A 17,640-nucleotide genomic window follows, 5' to 3' on the forward strand; every position below is an offset into this window, starting at 1 on the left:
AAACCGTACGACGATAATTTCATTTTATCACGAGACATTGTTAACAACGAATAATTAGCTTAAACTTTTTAAAGAAACGAATTTTTCAATTTACTATTATAAATTTATAATATAAATTATATAAAATTTTTTTTTTCATTGAAAATATTAAAAGAAAAAAAAAGTTATTATGATTTTAAAAAATGTAAAATTATTATCATTTTAAATATACAAATATCAGGAGTAAAATATTAATAATATGGGCTCTATAAAATTATTGATAGCCATTGGTTCAACAAAGGTCAGAGAAAATGGGGTTGGAATAGGAAGTAGTGTGCTACAGTTGCAAGTTGGCCGCAGCGAATTAGGTGCTACCTTTACTTGCAAAATCAGCAGTTTGGCACTTGCTGAGCCTCTAACTGTCGACATCAAACTTGACGTTCACGGTGAGTACGTGAGAAATCTGACATAGTACTTAAATATGATATGATTTAATTAAAGTATATGACTGATTGAAAAGAAGGAGTCTTGATAAAAAATAAAAAATAAAATTATAGATCGGATAAAAATTTTTATTTTATAAAAAAAATAAATATTAAAGTAAATGATTTTATATATGTATATACATTTGTGTAAAAATATATTATGAATTAAATTAAGTGTCAGTAAATAGATCGGTCAAGGCAAAACTTTTATACTCGTTAAGCGATATAATATGAAATATATGAAACATTTCGTTCGTGGGTGGAATATTTAAGTACTTAGTAAAAATTCTGAAGTAAAATTTGTTGAAGAAGCAAAATAATCCCAGTCTGTTAAACTCGGATTATTTACTGGTAAACATATTTATCCATATAAATATAAATTTTGTTACGATGCTTTAATATTTTTCTTTATTTTTTCAATAAACCATCATATCCAATAATAAATATCTTATTGATAATATGAGTAAATTAAAAAAAAAAGCATACAAAAGTTTTAATGAGGTCTTTAATAAGTAACAAAGTAAATCGATGGAATGGCAGAGCAATCTGTATCTAGTATCTAGTATTGCGTATGCGCTCAATCGTCTATCTCCATCAGGACATTCACCCTTTCCGTTCCGGTCGTCTAATTTATCCCGGGAAATATGAAACAGTTAAAATCCACGTGTCGCAACATTGTGTCACTTTAACAGAATAATAAAATCTTGATAAATTCAAAATATAATTTATATTTATATTTTATTAACAGTAAGACCACTTAAAATGGATGTAAAAGGTGTGGTAGGACACGTAGTGAGTGGTACTAAAATTTTACTAGAATGTAAAGTCAGTGCAGCAAGACCACCAGCAAATGTTACCTGGTACAACGGAACTGATTTTTTAACCAATGATAATGACAGATTCGAAATGTTTGAAACTAAAATAGATGACAATGTAAGTACTTAAATTTATTTAAACACCAAATAATATTTTTTATTATTATTGATTATGTAGAGAAATATCAAGTTTTGTTGACTGTTTCTATTAACCTGATATTATTATTTGTCATGAGTCATGACTTACCACAATTAAACTATACTAACGGTCTCTACTCATTCATCGCTCCCGATAATTAGCTTTGTTTGTCAATTGTCTAATTAAACTACGATTAAGTAAATTGGAAAGCGAAAGTTTACTAGCCAATCAACCAGCTCCCTCATCTCTCTCTCTCTCTCTCTCTCTCTCTCTCTCTCTCTCTCTCTCTGTAACATATTTTTATTTTTCTTAATCTTTTTATTCTATTCTTTCTATTATTTTAATCTATTAGTTACATAAATTTTTATCTCTTTCAATTAGATTTTTTTTTTATTTTTATACATTGAGTATAATATAACTTTCCTATAATCGAAATATTCCAAATTATTACATATTATTATTATTATTAGAGATTCAATGCATATACTTGACCACAACTAGTAATGTTGTATCACAGAAAGAAGATTAAAATATAGTACCACAGGACCAAACACTAGTCTAGTTATTCTATCGATATTGCAGCAAATTTATTCTGTATTTGATTATAATTATTGTGGTTTTATACTGATCATGTGAATACATATTCAATATACTCATAAAGAATCTATGTGTGTTTAATCATTTTGTGTTAATTCAAGTTTATATAGTAAGCTCAATGGTAAATCATGAAATTGATACTTCAATACAGTAAACGTTTATTTTACATACATGTATAATCATTTTATTGATTTAAAATTGGATCATATAAGCTATTGTTTTTTTTTTTTTTTTTTTTTTTTTTTTAATAAAAATAATAATAATCATAACTCATAAAAATTCATCAATTTACTATTCAATTTGATTAATTTAGAGTGATGGTACATCTGAAACAAGCAGTTATCTTGCATTCACAGCATCAGAATACGATAATGGTCAGACATTTAGTTGTTTTGCTGAAAATTCAGTCACAAGAATTGAAGGAATCAAACCAATGAAAGAAGCTACAACAATTGAAGTTTTGTGTAAGTAATAATAATAATAATAATAATAATAATAAAAGTATAAAATTTAAAACACGTATATAAAAAATAAATCTTATAAAGCAATACGCTCGTATTGAGATCAAGATCAAGAAGCAGACGTTGAACGTTTTTCACATGCGAATTATGTCGCATTCGCCAGTATAGTTTTACTATACTACAGTACTACTACTTATTATGCACAAACCCATAGTCTAATATCGACACTGGTTTTGCATATAACTTGCTAAGAAACATCAGAAAATTGACAAAGTTTCTTTGCGTGTTAAGCATATATATTTATATAGATATATAAATATCCAACACCTAAAATTTCAGTACATGTTTTAATAAACTAATTACTATCATATTACTATTATTAACATATAAAGTAGTATATGGGCAAACATATATGTATATGTAGAAATATTTAACTAAAAAATTTATTTAATATATATATATATATATATATATTTTTTTTTTTTTTTTTTTTTTTTTTTTTAAGATGCTCCAATTATTACTATGCGGCCAGCCAACATTACCGTCAACGAGACTGAAGACTTTGTCATAATTTGCAACTACGAAGCCAACCCTGCGGGCTTAACATCCGTCAAGTGGTATGTCTCGTATTTTAAATTCAATATTAAATATACTTCGGAATTTTATTTTATATATTTTTTTCGTATAAAATTTTTATATAGATAAAATAATATTATACAAAAATTTTTTTAATTATTTTATACTATTAAAAAAAAAATAGGTTACAAAATGATCAAGAACTGGAATTAAATGAAGACCACTATGAGGGTGGTGTAACAGAACAGACATCTCTTACGGTTAAAAATGCAAGTGCTTCCGACATGGGCACATACAAATGTGTACTTAGTAATAGCGTTGGAGAGTCAACACCTGAAAATACTGTTGATGTCTCTGTTCTTTGTAAGATATTGATAAATATATATATTTAGTTTTATTATATTGAAAACTTATTATGTATTAATTTATTATACAGATAAACCTATTGTTAAAGTAATAGTAGAACCAGAAGTACCGATAAATGAGGCAGATCGTTTAAATGTATCTCTCACGTGTTATGTAATAAATGGTAATCCAATAAATTTGAACGCGGTAAGATGGTATTTAGATGGAGATTTATTAAAAGAATTACCCGACTGTAATATAAAAAATAATTCAACAATAACATTAAATATGGACGATACTTTAACATTTTGTGACATTGATCCAAGCAAATTATTATTGGAGGCAGTCGGCCGTTCGTTTCATGGAAATTATTCATGTGAGGGTCGAAACGACGCTGGATGGGGTTTAATTTCACCAAGTACTCCAGTAATTGTATACTGTACGGACTTAATTATTATAATGATATTATAAATGATAATAAAAAAAATATTATAAATGATGATAATATTTATAGATAAACCTGGTCCAGCTATGATAAGCTATAAACCAAAACGAGTTATAAAAGGTAGTTCATTGAATATAACTTGTACTGTAACTGATCCTGGTCGACCAGCGGTGACTGGTTACAAGTGGATACGTGGGATGCATCGTCTTGCTGATCAAGAAAAATCAATTCTTACTATTGATTCAGTTAATCTCAGGACCAAAGCCAATTTTACGTGCATCGCATATAATCAAGCTGGAGACGGTGATTCAGCTACCACTTTTATAGACGTTGCCGGTTTGTTTGTATAAAAAAAATTTTTTTTTTTTTTTCTCTTATAAATATAGATATATTATTGTATAAAAAATTAATTATTTATATGTTTTTATATAGCACCACCTGCATTTATAAATCCACTTGCACCATATCATGGTTATGTATACAACGCAGTGAATGTTAGTATCGGATGTCGAGTTGAATGCTCACCCATCTGCAACGTATCGTGGATCAAGAACAACGAGCCAATTAATTTCACAGTAACAGATAGGTATTATGTGACCAATGTATATCATCCAGCTGACCAAAGTACCAGCGATTTTGAGAGTATTCAGTCTAATCTCACCTGGAATTTGGATAAATGGCCAAATAAACAACTTGATCGATTTCAAGACAATGATAATTATACATGTATTAGTAGTGATAATGATGTTGGTCAAGGAGTACACAGTACAACTCATTTTCAAGTTGAATGTAAGATAATTTTTTTTTTTTTTTTTTTCCCCCATTTAAATTTATATTTTTAAACATATATTTCAATTAATTGCAGTTCCGCCAGAAAATATGACAATATCAAAAAAAATAATAGAGGTTATTGTTGATTTTATACCAGATAGTGTTAAATGTGGAGCTGTTGCTCACCCTGAACCAACTTTTCGATGGTACCGTCAAGGATCTACTGAAACAATATCCCAAAGTTCAGTTCTTATTTTTGAAACAAAAGTACCTAAACGTAGTAATGGAACATATTTTTGTGAAGCTACTAATCGACATGGTACTCTTAATATTTCAACATATCTCAATGTCCTTTGTAAGAATAATAATAATAATAATAATAATTACTATTTATTTTTTATTGTATTTTTTTTAATATTATTAATAATAATAAAATAATTTAGATAAGCCAGAGTGCCAAATAAATAAAGAGCGTATTAATGGCGAAGATTATCTGGTGTGTACAGCAGTGGGTAATCCAAAGGAATCAAATTTTAGTTGGTCATTGAAGAGTGACAATGATTCTCTTGGGCAACTTGCTGAGATTCGCCATGGCCAAAGTTATCTTCTATTGGACACTGCGGTTACAAACTTTCGTACTTATATCTGTATTGCCAATAATTCTATAGGATCATCACTTCCGTGTGAACGTGGAGTACCCGGTAAGAAAATAAAATATTTATTATTGTTATTATTATTATTATTATTATTATTATTATTATCATCATTGTTTTTATTTTTATTTTTTTTAAGTTATTTAAGCACGTTTGTTATAGCACTCACAGGACGTGCAAGTAAGTGTTATTAGTTGTAAGATTTATCAATTATTAATTATTGTTAAATTTTAAATATTAATTTTCTTTTTATATACAAAATGTAGTAATAACAATAATAATTATATTATTCAATTAAATAGAAAAAAATTTTTCTGAAATATATGTTGTAGGCAATCTTCCATGGTGGATTCAATTGGAGGGTGATCTTCTAATAATCGTCATTATAATAATCATCACTGTTGTTATTGCCATTGTCGTTTGCTGCGTCATTGTTTATTTGATATGTCGTCGTAAACAAATGCACGCGAAATGTAAGTTATCTATAAATATTATTTTTATAATCATTATATTATGAATCATAAATTGCATGAAAGATAATACAATTTAGGACCAATAGATTTACATTCGCTGTAATAATGCATATATTTATATTTTTTATTCATCAAAAATTTTAAATTTATTTATTAACAAAATCGTTTGAGTTATTTTTTTTTTTTTTTTTTAATCATATAAATTTAATATTATAAATAAAATATTTTGTTTCAAAATTTAAATTATTTATTTTAAATAATTAAAAAAATTTTTTATTTATATACATTTGTTTTTATAAAATTAATTTTAAATTATTATAAAATAAGCATGTTGCTTGACATATTATAATTTTTTATCCATATTATATGCACGCCTACAGACAAAATAGTGAGCAGTTAATTAACGCTTATAATATAAGTATTATCGAAATTTAATTCTATTCATTCCAAATGTTTCATATTTAAACATTGAAGTGATATTATTTATTAATATAAATCATAGATATGTTGTTATTATTATTAGTATATAAATTAAAAAATTGACATAATTCATCATAATACTAATTTAGCTTGGAAAAAAAAAAAAAAAAAAAAACTAACATTTTGATTTATTTCTGTTTTGCTTTGTAATTTGGACATACTAAATGATATACAGACAGTAATCGCATGGTCACATTGGAGGAACGTCAACAGTAAGTATATCAGCTTTTTTGTTTAATTAATTATAATTTTCTCAAACTTTTCTTATTATTGTTTTTGTTATTTTTATTTTCAAATTAATCTTTGCTTTTTTTTTTTTTTTTATCTTTTTTTCTTCATTAAACTCTATATTTTATCTTAAGTTTTTGTATATCTAATAATTATATTAAAGGTATGTGTATCATAAATCATCATAATATTAATGATATGTTTTGGAAGCATGCGTAATAAAAAAGTTTTTTAGGTCTCAAATTAATAAATATATACGTAAATATAATAATTGATTTGCTTGGTTGCACATGTTTGGATGTAATTACTTTTCAAGTGAAATTCATTAAACGCACCCTGTATATGATGTAATTCACTCACATTGATAATCATCATTTATATTAATGATCAGTATATTAACTAATAATATCTCAGTCACTGTACAAAAGTAAGAGTTTTTTTTTTTTTTTTTTTCTTTTTTTTTTTTTTTTTTTTTTTTTTTCTTTCAATTTTCGACTACTATTGTAATTATTATGAAAAAATTGTTTGATTTGTTTTTTAGAATAGTAAATTTCACTATTTTTTTCTTGTAATGTTTCTCTAACATTCTCTGCCAATACTTTTTCAATATTAAAAAATATAAATTGCAAAATTAAAGTCTTAATGGGCATAATCGGGAATAACTGGTGATTGAATTTATTTATTTGTTATTTAGTTTTAATATATTTATTTATTCAATGATTTTTAATAACTATTTTTTTTATATTTAATTGGTATTTATAAAATACTCGTAGTATTATAATTTTTTATTTTTAAAACAACGTATAAAAATAATTGATTTAAATTATCGGTTTAAAATAACAATTAAATTTACTTTTACCCTACAACAGTGTAGAGTTTAGAAAGCATATAAGTGTGCTTTTACGTTGCGTGTTTACAAACACGAGACGCAATAATTACAGAAACTTTGAAGAGGGTTATTATTAGGTAGGTGAGGAAATTACTTTTTGAAGGATGTTGAGGGAGATCAAATCAAAATAAAATTTTATATTTATAATTTGAATTATTTATTTTAAATATCAATTAAATATTTTCGTAATAGTAATTTGTTTAATAATTTGTCAAATGACATAATAATATTTTTTAAATAAAAATAAAATAAATTCGATTGTTAGTCCGGACGGTGGTCCACCGAGCCCAACAGAGTCGATACGTTCACATGGACAATGTCCATCCCTTCACTCAAATCCAGTTCCACGATGGCCTTTAAAACCAGGAGTTTTAGTGCACATTAATCGCACGCATAGCCTCAGTTCAGGATTAAATCCAGTTCCGCTTTCAACTTTAAATCATCATATACACACAATACCACCAACACAACCATCGATAAAAATAACATCAACAGTAGCAGCAGCAGCAGCAGCAGCAGCAGCAGCAACAACAACAACAACAACAACAACAACAACTAAAATAACAACAACAAAAACAGAAACAATTTCTGCAACAACAGCAGAAATAACGTCGTCACCAACCACAAATATAAATACGATGATGATCACTAAAAACTATAAAGTCGATGGATATCGTATGCGAGGAGATGAAATAATAGTCACTAGACGACCGATTAGACCATTTAGACGCGGAAAAACTACGTCTATTACGCAAATGGGTATTCCTATACATAATATTGTTCATGATGAAGGCATGATTGCACGAGCTAATAGATTAAAAGCAATATTTAGTTCACAACTAAAGGAACCTAATTTATTTCCCGGTATATCCAGAGAAAAAACAGGTAAGTCACTTATCATCTCATCATTAAATTGTTTAAAATAAAAATAATTAATAACTTTTATTCGATTACAAAACATTTAAAGTATATTAATCAAATTCAACAAATTGATTTATTGCATGGCTAACACTATACTTATTACAATTTATACTTTGTTTAAGTATTAATAATTATTTTTTCAACTTTTAAATTCAAAAGCCACAAAATTATAAGAATTAAAGTCTCAAGAATTGCCAGAGGCTAAGTAAAGTATAAATAAAAAAATAAACTGAAGAGTGAAATTTAAGTAAAAGATATATATATATATATATATAAAATAGAGTAAATGACAAAAGTCAAAAGACGGAATATACTTAAATGTATGTAAAAGCACGAAAAAGCAAAGCTTCAGGCGTCGTATTAATAATAATAATAATAATAATAATAATAATAGTATCGTTGATATTGATATTGTTGTGTATGCATGGTAATACACAGCAATAGCCGAGACTGCTCGGGTATTTTTATTACTGTCTAACAAGCTTTATGTGTATTTGTGAGATTGCTCGATGTTGTATGTATATTTCCCTCAGCTGTGACTTATAAAAAAATAGTACCTCGGCAACGGATGTCGTACAACACCCCAACGCTTCCTGCATCAAATTGCGACACCTTCGCCAATGGCACTGACTGCGGTGCTGTTGATGTTAACATAAACGCAAATTACAATGTATCTCGTAAGCGCAAAAAGCCGGGAGCAGGTATGTTTATAGTTTATACTATATTATTTAATGGAATGCACGCTATATTATCATATTTTAAATTCATTTATCCAATAAAACATTTTCTTTCAAAATTACTCTATTCTACGACATTTTTTTTTTTTTTCAATTTTTTTACTTTTATGTTATTTATCTATTAATGCAATTTATGACTCAATTTGATTAATATTATTTTTTATAATCTAAAAAATAAAATCATTTAAGACCAATGAAAACGATTTAATCATAACAAGTGAAGAAAAAATATATTTTTTATATTTTATATTGACGTGCAAATAAAATTTATTGTTAAAGATCCTGGTCATCAAGGGAATAAAAATAGTCATATTGATAGTGTTTCCGAAGCATTGCAACCAGAATCGGATGCCAAAACTTTCTATGAAAATCTTCCATTTCACGGAATCCAAACCCCACCAAATAAGGTAATTTATTTTATTTTATTATTTTATTAAATGTTATGTCATTGTAATTAATAACACAACATATTTATATGCAATGTTAGCATGTTTATAAACGATTAAAAATTTTATTTCCCTGATAACTTTAGTAATATATCCATATTTATATTTAAAATTTCGACAATTCGTATTATAATTATTTTCATAATAATTAATAAAATAAAGCTTTAAACGAAAAAAAAAATAATAATATATATATATATATATATATATATATATATATATATATATATAGTTGCTCGCATAATTTTTTAAGTAGCGTAACGAGAGTTTTTAAGTATGTCTGTAACAAGTGAATTTCGCGAAGCGTGATAAATGAGCACCAGATGTTTGAATAATATCGTACGACTATATTTAAACTGTTAGTCTTAGTACCATTAGTAAAGCCAGCGAAAAATATTGCATTTCATAAGGGCTTTAAATTAATTAAAAGCACAAGAAATAATTTTTTTTTTTTAATCATAATTACAATAATATTAAAAAGAAAATCATATTGATGAAATTTTATTCGATAATAATTTACTATTGACTGACTTACACTTCTTAATAATAATTTTTAATAAGACTATAAGAATGGTTAATTATATAATTTTTTAAATAAGAGCAAAAATAAAATAAAAAAAAAATGTGAGTTGATATTTGCGACTTTTTCTCTTTAATACTTTATTCCATCAAAATACTCAATGGCATTAGAATATATATTCATTATACTTTCGAGTGCAGTATAGTTTGTAAAAACTTTGCTAGAGTGTCATATCCTCAGACTGCTTAGACTCGTGAGAACATTTTTATTACTCAACTACTGAGAGTACAAACCTAATCCAATTTTATCTTATCCAATGTTGTTGTTTTTTTTTTTTTTTTTTTTTTTTTCCCAATATCACTAACATAAATTAAAAAAACATTTAATCTCATCTGAATCTAAATTTATAACAATATAAATTGTTTAGTTGGTATAATAGAATAAATTCATCTATAAATTTTTTGAATTTATCGACTCTTTGAGATATTCTAAATCGGTTGTCACGGATATTGAATTAATCTCAGATTCAGAGCATACAAATAGCACATGAATCAAAGAATTGAAAGAATTTTTTTACTATTGATTACAGTAAATGTAACATATATTTTTATTCGTTGATATATTTATGGAATAAGTATGAAAGAAAAATGAATAAAATAAGATTAATATATCTATCATTTAAAGTTTAATCACGCAAAATGATTAAAACTGATAGTTATTAAAACTATACTCGTACGTGCGTCGTGTGTTATGTATTAAATCTATTAAAAAGTCTATTTGATTTAAAAGTTAACCACGTCCAAGTTAATATAAAATCGCTCAATAGTTGAGTAGCTTGGTGTATCGCTGTATCGCGCGGTACCTCAGTAATTTAATCGATAATCAAGTTAAACCAAAGATTTACACTCGTTTGCGATATAAAATTCAGCTTGTGTTACACTTGTAATTATATATTTTTATTTCGTTATTAATAATTGTCTTTGAGTAGTAAATAATTTATATATTCGTAAAATAGTTGAAACATTTTAATTTTTATATGATACATATAATTAGTTGCACGTTATTAGTATATTATAATGATTTAGTAGAATTGAAAAAAATAAAATGAAATCCAATAATTCAACCAAGGTAGGTTGTATGAAAAATAAATATTAAGTATAATAATAATAATAATAATAATAATAATACAATAGTAGTGTCTGGCGTCTTTGGACGCGCAACGCCTTGTGTTTTAGTGTGTGGCTTCTCCTAAGTTTGCTCGAGTTTCGGCTTTGCATGTCACAACGCTAACATCATTGTCACCAACGTGTAGCAATTCAAGTTCATTGAGTCGAGCGACTAGTATCTGTGCTGGTAATAGTACTGGTAGTGCTGCTGGTAGTGCTGGCAGTTCCGGTTACGAATCAACACCAAGTCACTTGGGTCCTCACTACAGTTACCATAATATGCCGAGAAACAACTCTCCAGAGCTCAAATACAACACATTTAAACCAAGACGACGTAAACAACTTAACCATTCACACAAATTTTATTCACTGAGATTATGTCGCAAACATAAAAATAATGATGATGATGATAATAATAATAATAATCATCAACAAAAACAACTTGTAAAATTAGAACAACAACAACAACAACAACAACGTTGTAATTTTCAACTGTACGCTGTACCAATTATAAAATCATGTCCACATAAAAGCCAAAATATTAAGAATAATATTAACAGCATGAGCACCACTGCTGAATCAACAACAAATATTATAACAATACCTAAAAAAGATAGTATATTATTGAAAAAAAAATCTTTTCTCTCTTCTTGTTTATACTCACCTATAAAATCTAATGAGCTATTATCATCTTCATCATCTATGAATTATAAATCAATAATACATAACAGTCAAGTACCTTCAGTACCTACACCAAGACGAAGAAAAACTGATATATCTCAGCATATTTATCAAAATATTCCTCGTCCAATATTCCCAACGGACTCTGCTAAGGTTTGTCGTTTAATTAATTACTCATGGAATTTGGGAAAATTTTAAGTGATATGGCCATTAATCTATATTAATATTAATATATTATTTAATTACTAAATTGATAATAATATTAAGTAAATTATTCAAAGACTGTTTAAAGTTTAATAATAATAAATAATATTATGTATTTATTTACTCAAATAATAATGGCCATCTCAATGAAAATTCCCTTATGCCTCAGTTGTATCTCGTCAAACATCAGATATAAGTTTGTTTACATAGCGACATTAATTAGTAAACGTAAATTTGCTTTGGGAATACGCTTAACCTTAAGCCAGTTACATCAGCTATAAGTTTATTACACAATCCAATTATACTAATATATATAAAATAATAAATATCGTTATAAAGTAATATTTAAAAAAAAAAAAAAAAAATATTACGTTGCTCTTATTGTTAATCGACATCAGTTTTAATGATTAAATATAAAATGAGTAAAAAAAAATTCATTTTTTTATTACATTATTTAGACTTAAAGCTGATTAATGTTAATCACTCAAACACCTACAATCCTAAAGTATTAAATATACATCTGTACGTAGATGAAAAATTAAAAGAAAAGAAAATGAGAGAAGTTTAAAAAATCAAAGAGATAGCAAGAGATATCAAAATCTAACACCAAGAAATGAATAAAAGTGAATAGAAGTGAATAGAATGAGGAAAATATATGGCAAGTTTTAAGCGGATATATTGTATTTTATTTTTCGCTAAGCTGGATCGCGAGACATCTTTATATTCACCGCTTTTGTGCATGTTCATTATTATTAAGTAAGTTTTAATATTAATTTAAATTAGCTTTGATAAATAATAATTGCATTTTATTATTTTTAAAAATTAATTTTTTTCAATTTAATAATAATTTTGTTATTATTCGATAAATGTATTATAAAAGTTTTAAAATAATATATAATTTAGAATTAATCCCAGCTTATTAATAATTTTTGCAGCAGCAAATGAACAAGTATGATTATAGAGATCATTATCAAAAGTATCAACAGCAGAAACAACAAGAAATGCAACAATATAAATATAATCAAAGCAGCAGTAGTTGCAGTAATAGCAGTTATAATAATAATAATCATCAACTAAAATTGCCATTAACAAGGAGTTTATATAATTCTTCGGCAGTTAATCCTTTGCTAGCTTCATTAATTCAAACTAATCTTACTAATAATTTAAATAGTAGTAATATAATAACTAAAAAAACATCATCAGCATTGGGACTATCATCATCAGGATTAACCGTGTCAGCGGGAATAAAACCAAAACCACTTGGTCAAGAAAATAATAAAAAAAATAATTATGGTAATCGTTATAAAAATAATGATAATAATTCAATAAGTGAAAATGATTATATTAATATAAATAGTAACAGTAATAGTTATAGTTATAGCAATAGTAACACAATAAGTGATAATAATCTGTCATTGTCGCTATCGTTATTCCACGATAAAAAAATTGATTTTGATAATTGCGATGGTAATTTTGATAATTATCAAATACAAAATCAACGACAATCATCAATAGGACAACGACGTAGTGATAGAAAAAAACATCGTAAATACGAGCGTGGTAATGATCGTAGAATAAAACACAGATGTTCATCAAATGGCCGTAATAATTTAAGTAATAGATCCTCAACTAATGATATAACATTATCAAGTTTATCAGCGTCTTGTGAAACTAGTTTTGCTCGAATTCAGGAACTCGGTATACCTGAAAATTTTAAAATATCATATTTAAACTCTTTTCAAGGAGATAATAATACTCATGATATAGACTTGCAACAAAATAAAAATAAAAAATTTAAACAAAATTCATCAAATTACTATTCTGATCAAATTATAAAAGATAATAATAAATCAATAAATTTTGAAAGCTCTAAGGAGCAAATAAATATATCAACAACAATAGCGAATACGATGACGACAACAACAACGACGACGACGACGATGACGACGACGATGACGATGACGATGACGACGACGACGACAACGAAAACGCCAACGAAAACGCCAACGATAACAACAACAGCAGCAACATCAACATCAACAACAACAACAACAACACTATTAGATTCCGAAGCAGTAAATTCAACAATCACTGTCAATCAACATACTCAATTTGTTAATAATTTTCGTGATATTGGTCAAGAAATTGATGTTTAAAAGGTATGATTATTTTTCAACAAATCACATCTATTTTTTTTTTTTACTATATTCATTATTATTTATAATTTAAGTATTTACAAAAAAATAAACTCGATGCCTAGGTGTATAGATTAATTTTTATAAAATTTTAATAAAACTCGGTAGTTTTTAATTTTTCTTATATACACTGTATAGGTAAAAGATTTATTTGAAAAGCCGGAAATTCGTACTCACGTGTTGTTGATTTAAGATAAAGTAGAAATAAAAAAAGCCCCGAGGAACGAGTTCCGATATAAGTTGTCTGTTTCTAAAATCCATTCCTAATCCAAGTTATGCGGAACAAAAGCTCGGCCATTGTTTTAATACAATGTAACTTTGTGTGTATGTATTATAAAGATAATATATACCAGAGATTAATTAATTAATTAATATAAATTAAAATCGTTTAATCGATAGTAAAACGAAAATTAGAATAAAAAATTGTAAAATAAAAATAAAAATAAGTGAAAAGTTTAAATCGGTTATATAATTCTATAAAGTGATATATAACTTTGGCATATCCGGTGCAAACTTTAGAGACCATTGACCAATTATTATTAATCGGGTGAAACAGTTCACAGCTCGACAATTGTATATTGCACAAATGTTTGTTGTTCATAGGACACCCAGCGAGCGAAGAGCGATACGTATATTTACTAAAGAATGTTACCGGTTGGAGAATATCTATATTGTGTAGGATCTACGTATAACAGCATCCCAGCAGCAGCAGCAACCGGACGCTGCAGGTACTAAATTTTTCGATCATCACCTTTATGCTACAGAGGTCAATACTTAGACAACAATTTTCATTTTATTACTTTTTTTATTATCGTATATATTTATAATTTGGTGGCCAAGCTGTCTCGCGCTCTTGATTATTAATTTTTTTTTTTATACATATATATATATATATATATATATATATATATATATATATATATATATATAGGTAATAATGTATATTATAGAATTTTACAGTTTTTTATTTATTTAATTATGCACACTGACGTTTACTTTTGTATACGAGTTTTTGATTGCCGACAATTTCTTTTAAATAAAAACTTATCATTTTATATATGGTAAACAATGTTAATATTTTTTTTAAGTTAGGTTGTTATTATTAATTTATTTTATAATAATAATTTAAAAAATTATTAGGTATTTAATATTATCCCAAAATCATAGCACGTAATTATTATCGTTCTAACATTGAAAATTCATTAACAGTATTCGCAATAATAACATTATCATTATCAATGTTTAAGTAAAATATAGAAAACAATATTTTAAATTTGTTAACATTACATCAGTAGACAGATAAAAAATTGATAAAAAAAAACATATGATATTTAACACAATATTTAATTTTAAATGTAATATTAATTGCATTTTTCACAGCCTTTTAAGCCAGAATTCTCTGACTTGGATTACGCAGATGTTGACTATAGATCTTATGGACCTATTAATTACAAGGCTGCCAGTATTGTGCTGTTACAGACTCGAAAACAACCATTGCAACATTATCAGCATCAAAAAGAAAATAAACCACAAATGTACGGAATACAAGATGACAATGAAGAGTTGCTTTAACGATCTACCGATCTAGCAATCTAACGCTCTAACGCTCTGACGTATACATATACGTAATTTATAAATAATGACGCATTATTTTTTTTTTTTTTTTTTTTTTTATCTATACTGAGGCTCGTGTAACAAAACCCTGATATCGATAAATAGAATGCCTAATACTGTCTTTTTCGCAAGTACATCAAGTATAATAACTCGATAATTGACTATAGTATACCACATATAACATTTCAAATTAACGAATAGATATAAAATATAAACGTATTCTGTCCTGTTAAGACTATTACTATAATCCTACTACTACTACTACTACTACTACTACTACTATTATACTACTATTAAATGATAATATTATCACTGCCGCCACTAATACTACATGTTATAACTAATACTGCTATACTATAGTATTCATATGATTTTTAGTCTTCCCATTAATAAGTAATAAAATAATGATAGTCATTAGTAAAATTATTTATTCTTTTATTATTATTATTATTATTATTATTATTATTATTATTATTATTTTAATTTTTAGATAAAAAAAAATTAACAGAAAATAATTTAATGTAACTTATCCATGAATTTTATTATAGATATATATTTCCAAGTAGAAATAACAAAGGATCGTACTCCGTCCGGAAAATAAAAAAATTTTCTAGTTTCAAAAGTAAATTTCATCTGTGTTTTATTTTTATCTTTTATAAATCCAATTGTGTAAATAATATCGTAATAATAATAATAATAATAATAATAATAAAAATTATGATTTTTTTTTTTTTTTTTTAACAAGATGTTTATTGAATCACATTAGCCATCATATATAAATATTCTATGTAATTACTTCATGTCACCGCTTAAGAGGCATATGTTTTGTGATATATGTACATAACCCAATGTATATAAATATAAATATAAATATAAATAAAGTAATATAAAAAATACATAGGAGCATATCATAACCCATTAATTATAATTTTTACCAAAGATTAAAGTTAAAATCAAATCGTTTATTTAAATATTAATTTTAGGTGATTATATTGTATAAAATATATTAACTTTAACACACTCAATATACTCATTAATTTTATTTCTACCCATATGAACAATTTATACCAATTGTTTTTCATAGAGAAACAAGCTCCAGAATGTATAGACCATTGATTAATTAATTATACGAATAAATTAGAAAAAAAAAAAAAAAAAAAAAAAAAAAACTATTAAGCAATTGAAAGTATGTAAATGTACACGTATAATAATATGTTATTGATGTCGGAACATAATAAAAATATTATCACTGAATATTTTTCTATTTGATTTACTAGTATTAGAAAAAATGGACCCTGATTTCTTTACTCATTCAAGAGTACAACTAGCGCTCAATTTAAATTTATAGTATTCCGTTTTAATCAAATCAAATCAAATCAAATCAAATCGAATCGAAGGGGAATAGTAGGATTATTGATGCCGTTTACAGTATGATAACACGTAGACTATTTCCTCTAAGCATGTAGTAGACACAATTTATGTTAATGAATCTATAAATAATGTCGAATTTATATTGATAATATTGTTAAATCGAAATTTACTAAGTGTGAATCAGCAAATATAACATTATTAAATAAATAAAGTGGATGTTACTTAATTTTTAACTAACACAATCGTAATTTTTTAAAATTTCAGGTGGATTAAGTTGATATAAGAGGTAAGAGGAATATCATGTAAGAAAAAATAAAAATCCTCTTCTTAGGATGATAAAACAAAAGGATTTATATGAGTATAGTTTATACGACTTAGTTAATACTAATAAAAAGCTTTTTAAACTTTAGAACAGAAAACGATTAAAATAAAATAATAATAATAATAAA

At 25.9% G+C, this 17,640-nt stretch overlaps 1 protein-coding gene across 11 annotated transcripts in view; it reads left to right on the forward strand.

Moving 5' to 3' along the window:
- Nrm (neuromusculin) overlaps positions 1-17,587 on the forward strand; it is a 33,699-nt gene extending 16,112 nt beyond the window's left edge. For 4 of the 11 annotated variants that reach the window (XM_074242411.1, XM_074242408.1, XM_074242410.1 and 1 more), the window contains 18 exons: positions 264-425; positions 1,213-1,397; positions 2,329-2,479; positions 2,982-3,093; positions 3,237-3,415; positions 3,489-3,836; positions 3,912-4,178; positions 4,275-4,631; positions 4,708-4,968; positions 5,057-5,314; positions 5,599-5,739; positions 6,395-6,431; positions 7,602-8,221; positions 8,791-8,958; positions 9,274-9,401; positions 12,950-14,170; positions 14,810-14,934; positions 15,587-15,599. In XM_074242411.1, coding sequence (XP_074098512.1) covers positions 264-425; positions 1,213-1,397; positions 2,329-2,479; positions 2,982-3,093; positions 3,237-3,415; positions 3,489-3,836; positions 3,912-4,178; positions 4,275-4,631; positions 4,708-4,968; positions 5,057-5,314; positions 5,599-5,739; positions 6,395-6,431; positions 7,602-8,221; positions 8,791-8,958; positions 9,274-9,401; positions 12,950-14,167 — 4,592 coding nt within the window. In that variant the 3' untranslated portion in view covers positions 14,168-14,170; positions 14,810-14,934; positions 15,587-15,599. Of the gene's footprint in view, positions 1-263; positions 426-1,212; positions 1,398-2,328; positions 2,480-2,981; positions 3,094-3,236; positions 3,416-3,488; positions 3,837-3,911; positions 4,179-4,274; positions 4,632-4,707; positions 4,969-5,056; positions 5,315-5,598; positions 5,740-6,394; positions 6,432-7,601; positions 8,222-8,790; positions 8,959-9,273; positions 9,402-11,156; positions 12,843-12,946; positions 14,171-14,809; positions 14,935-15,586; positions 17,075-17,455 lie in introns of those variants that run through there. The other 7 variants (XM_074242412.1, XM_074242416.1, XM_074242413.1 and 4 more) reach the window with 7 other exon arrangements.
- Positions 17,588-17,640: the final 53 nt, after the last annotated feature.

The sequence above is a fragment of the Cotesia typhae genome, unplaced genomic scaffold (genome assembly GCF_013202065.1).
Source record: "Cotesia typhae breed Kobodo isofemale line unplaced genomic scaffold, CoteBio_Ctyphae contig_4, whole genome shotgun sequence".
NCBI lineage: Eukaryota > Metazoa > Arthropoda > Insecta > Hymenoptera > Braconidae > Cotesia > Cotesia typhae.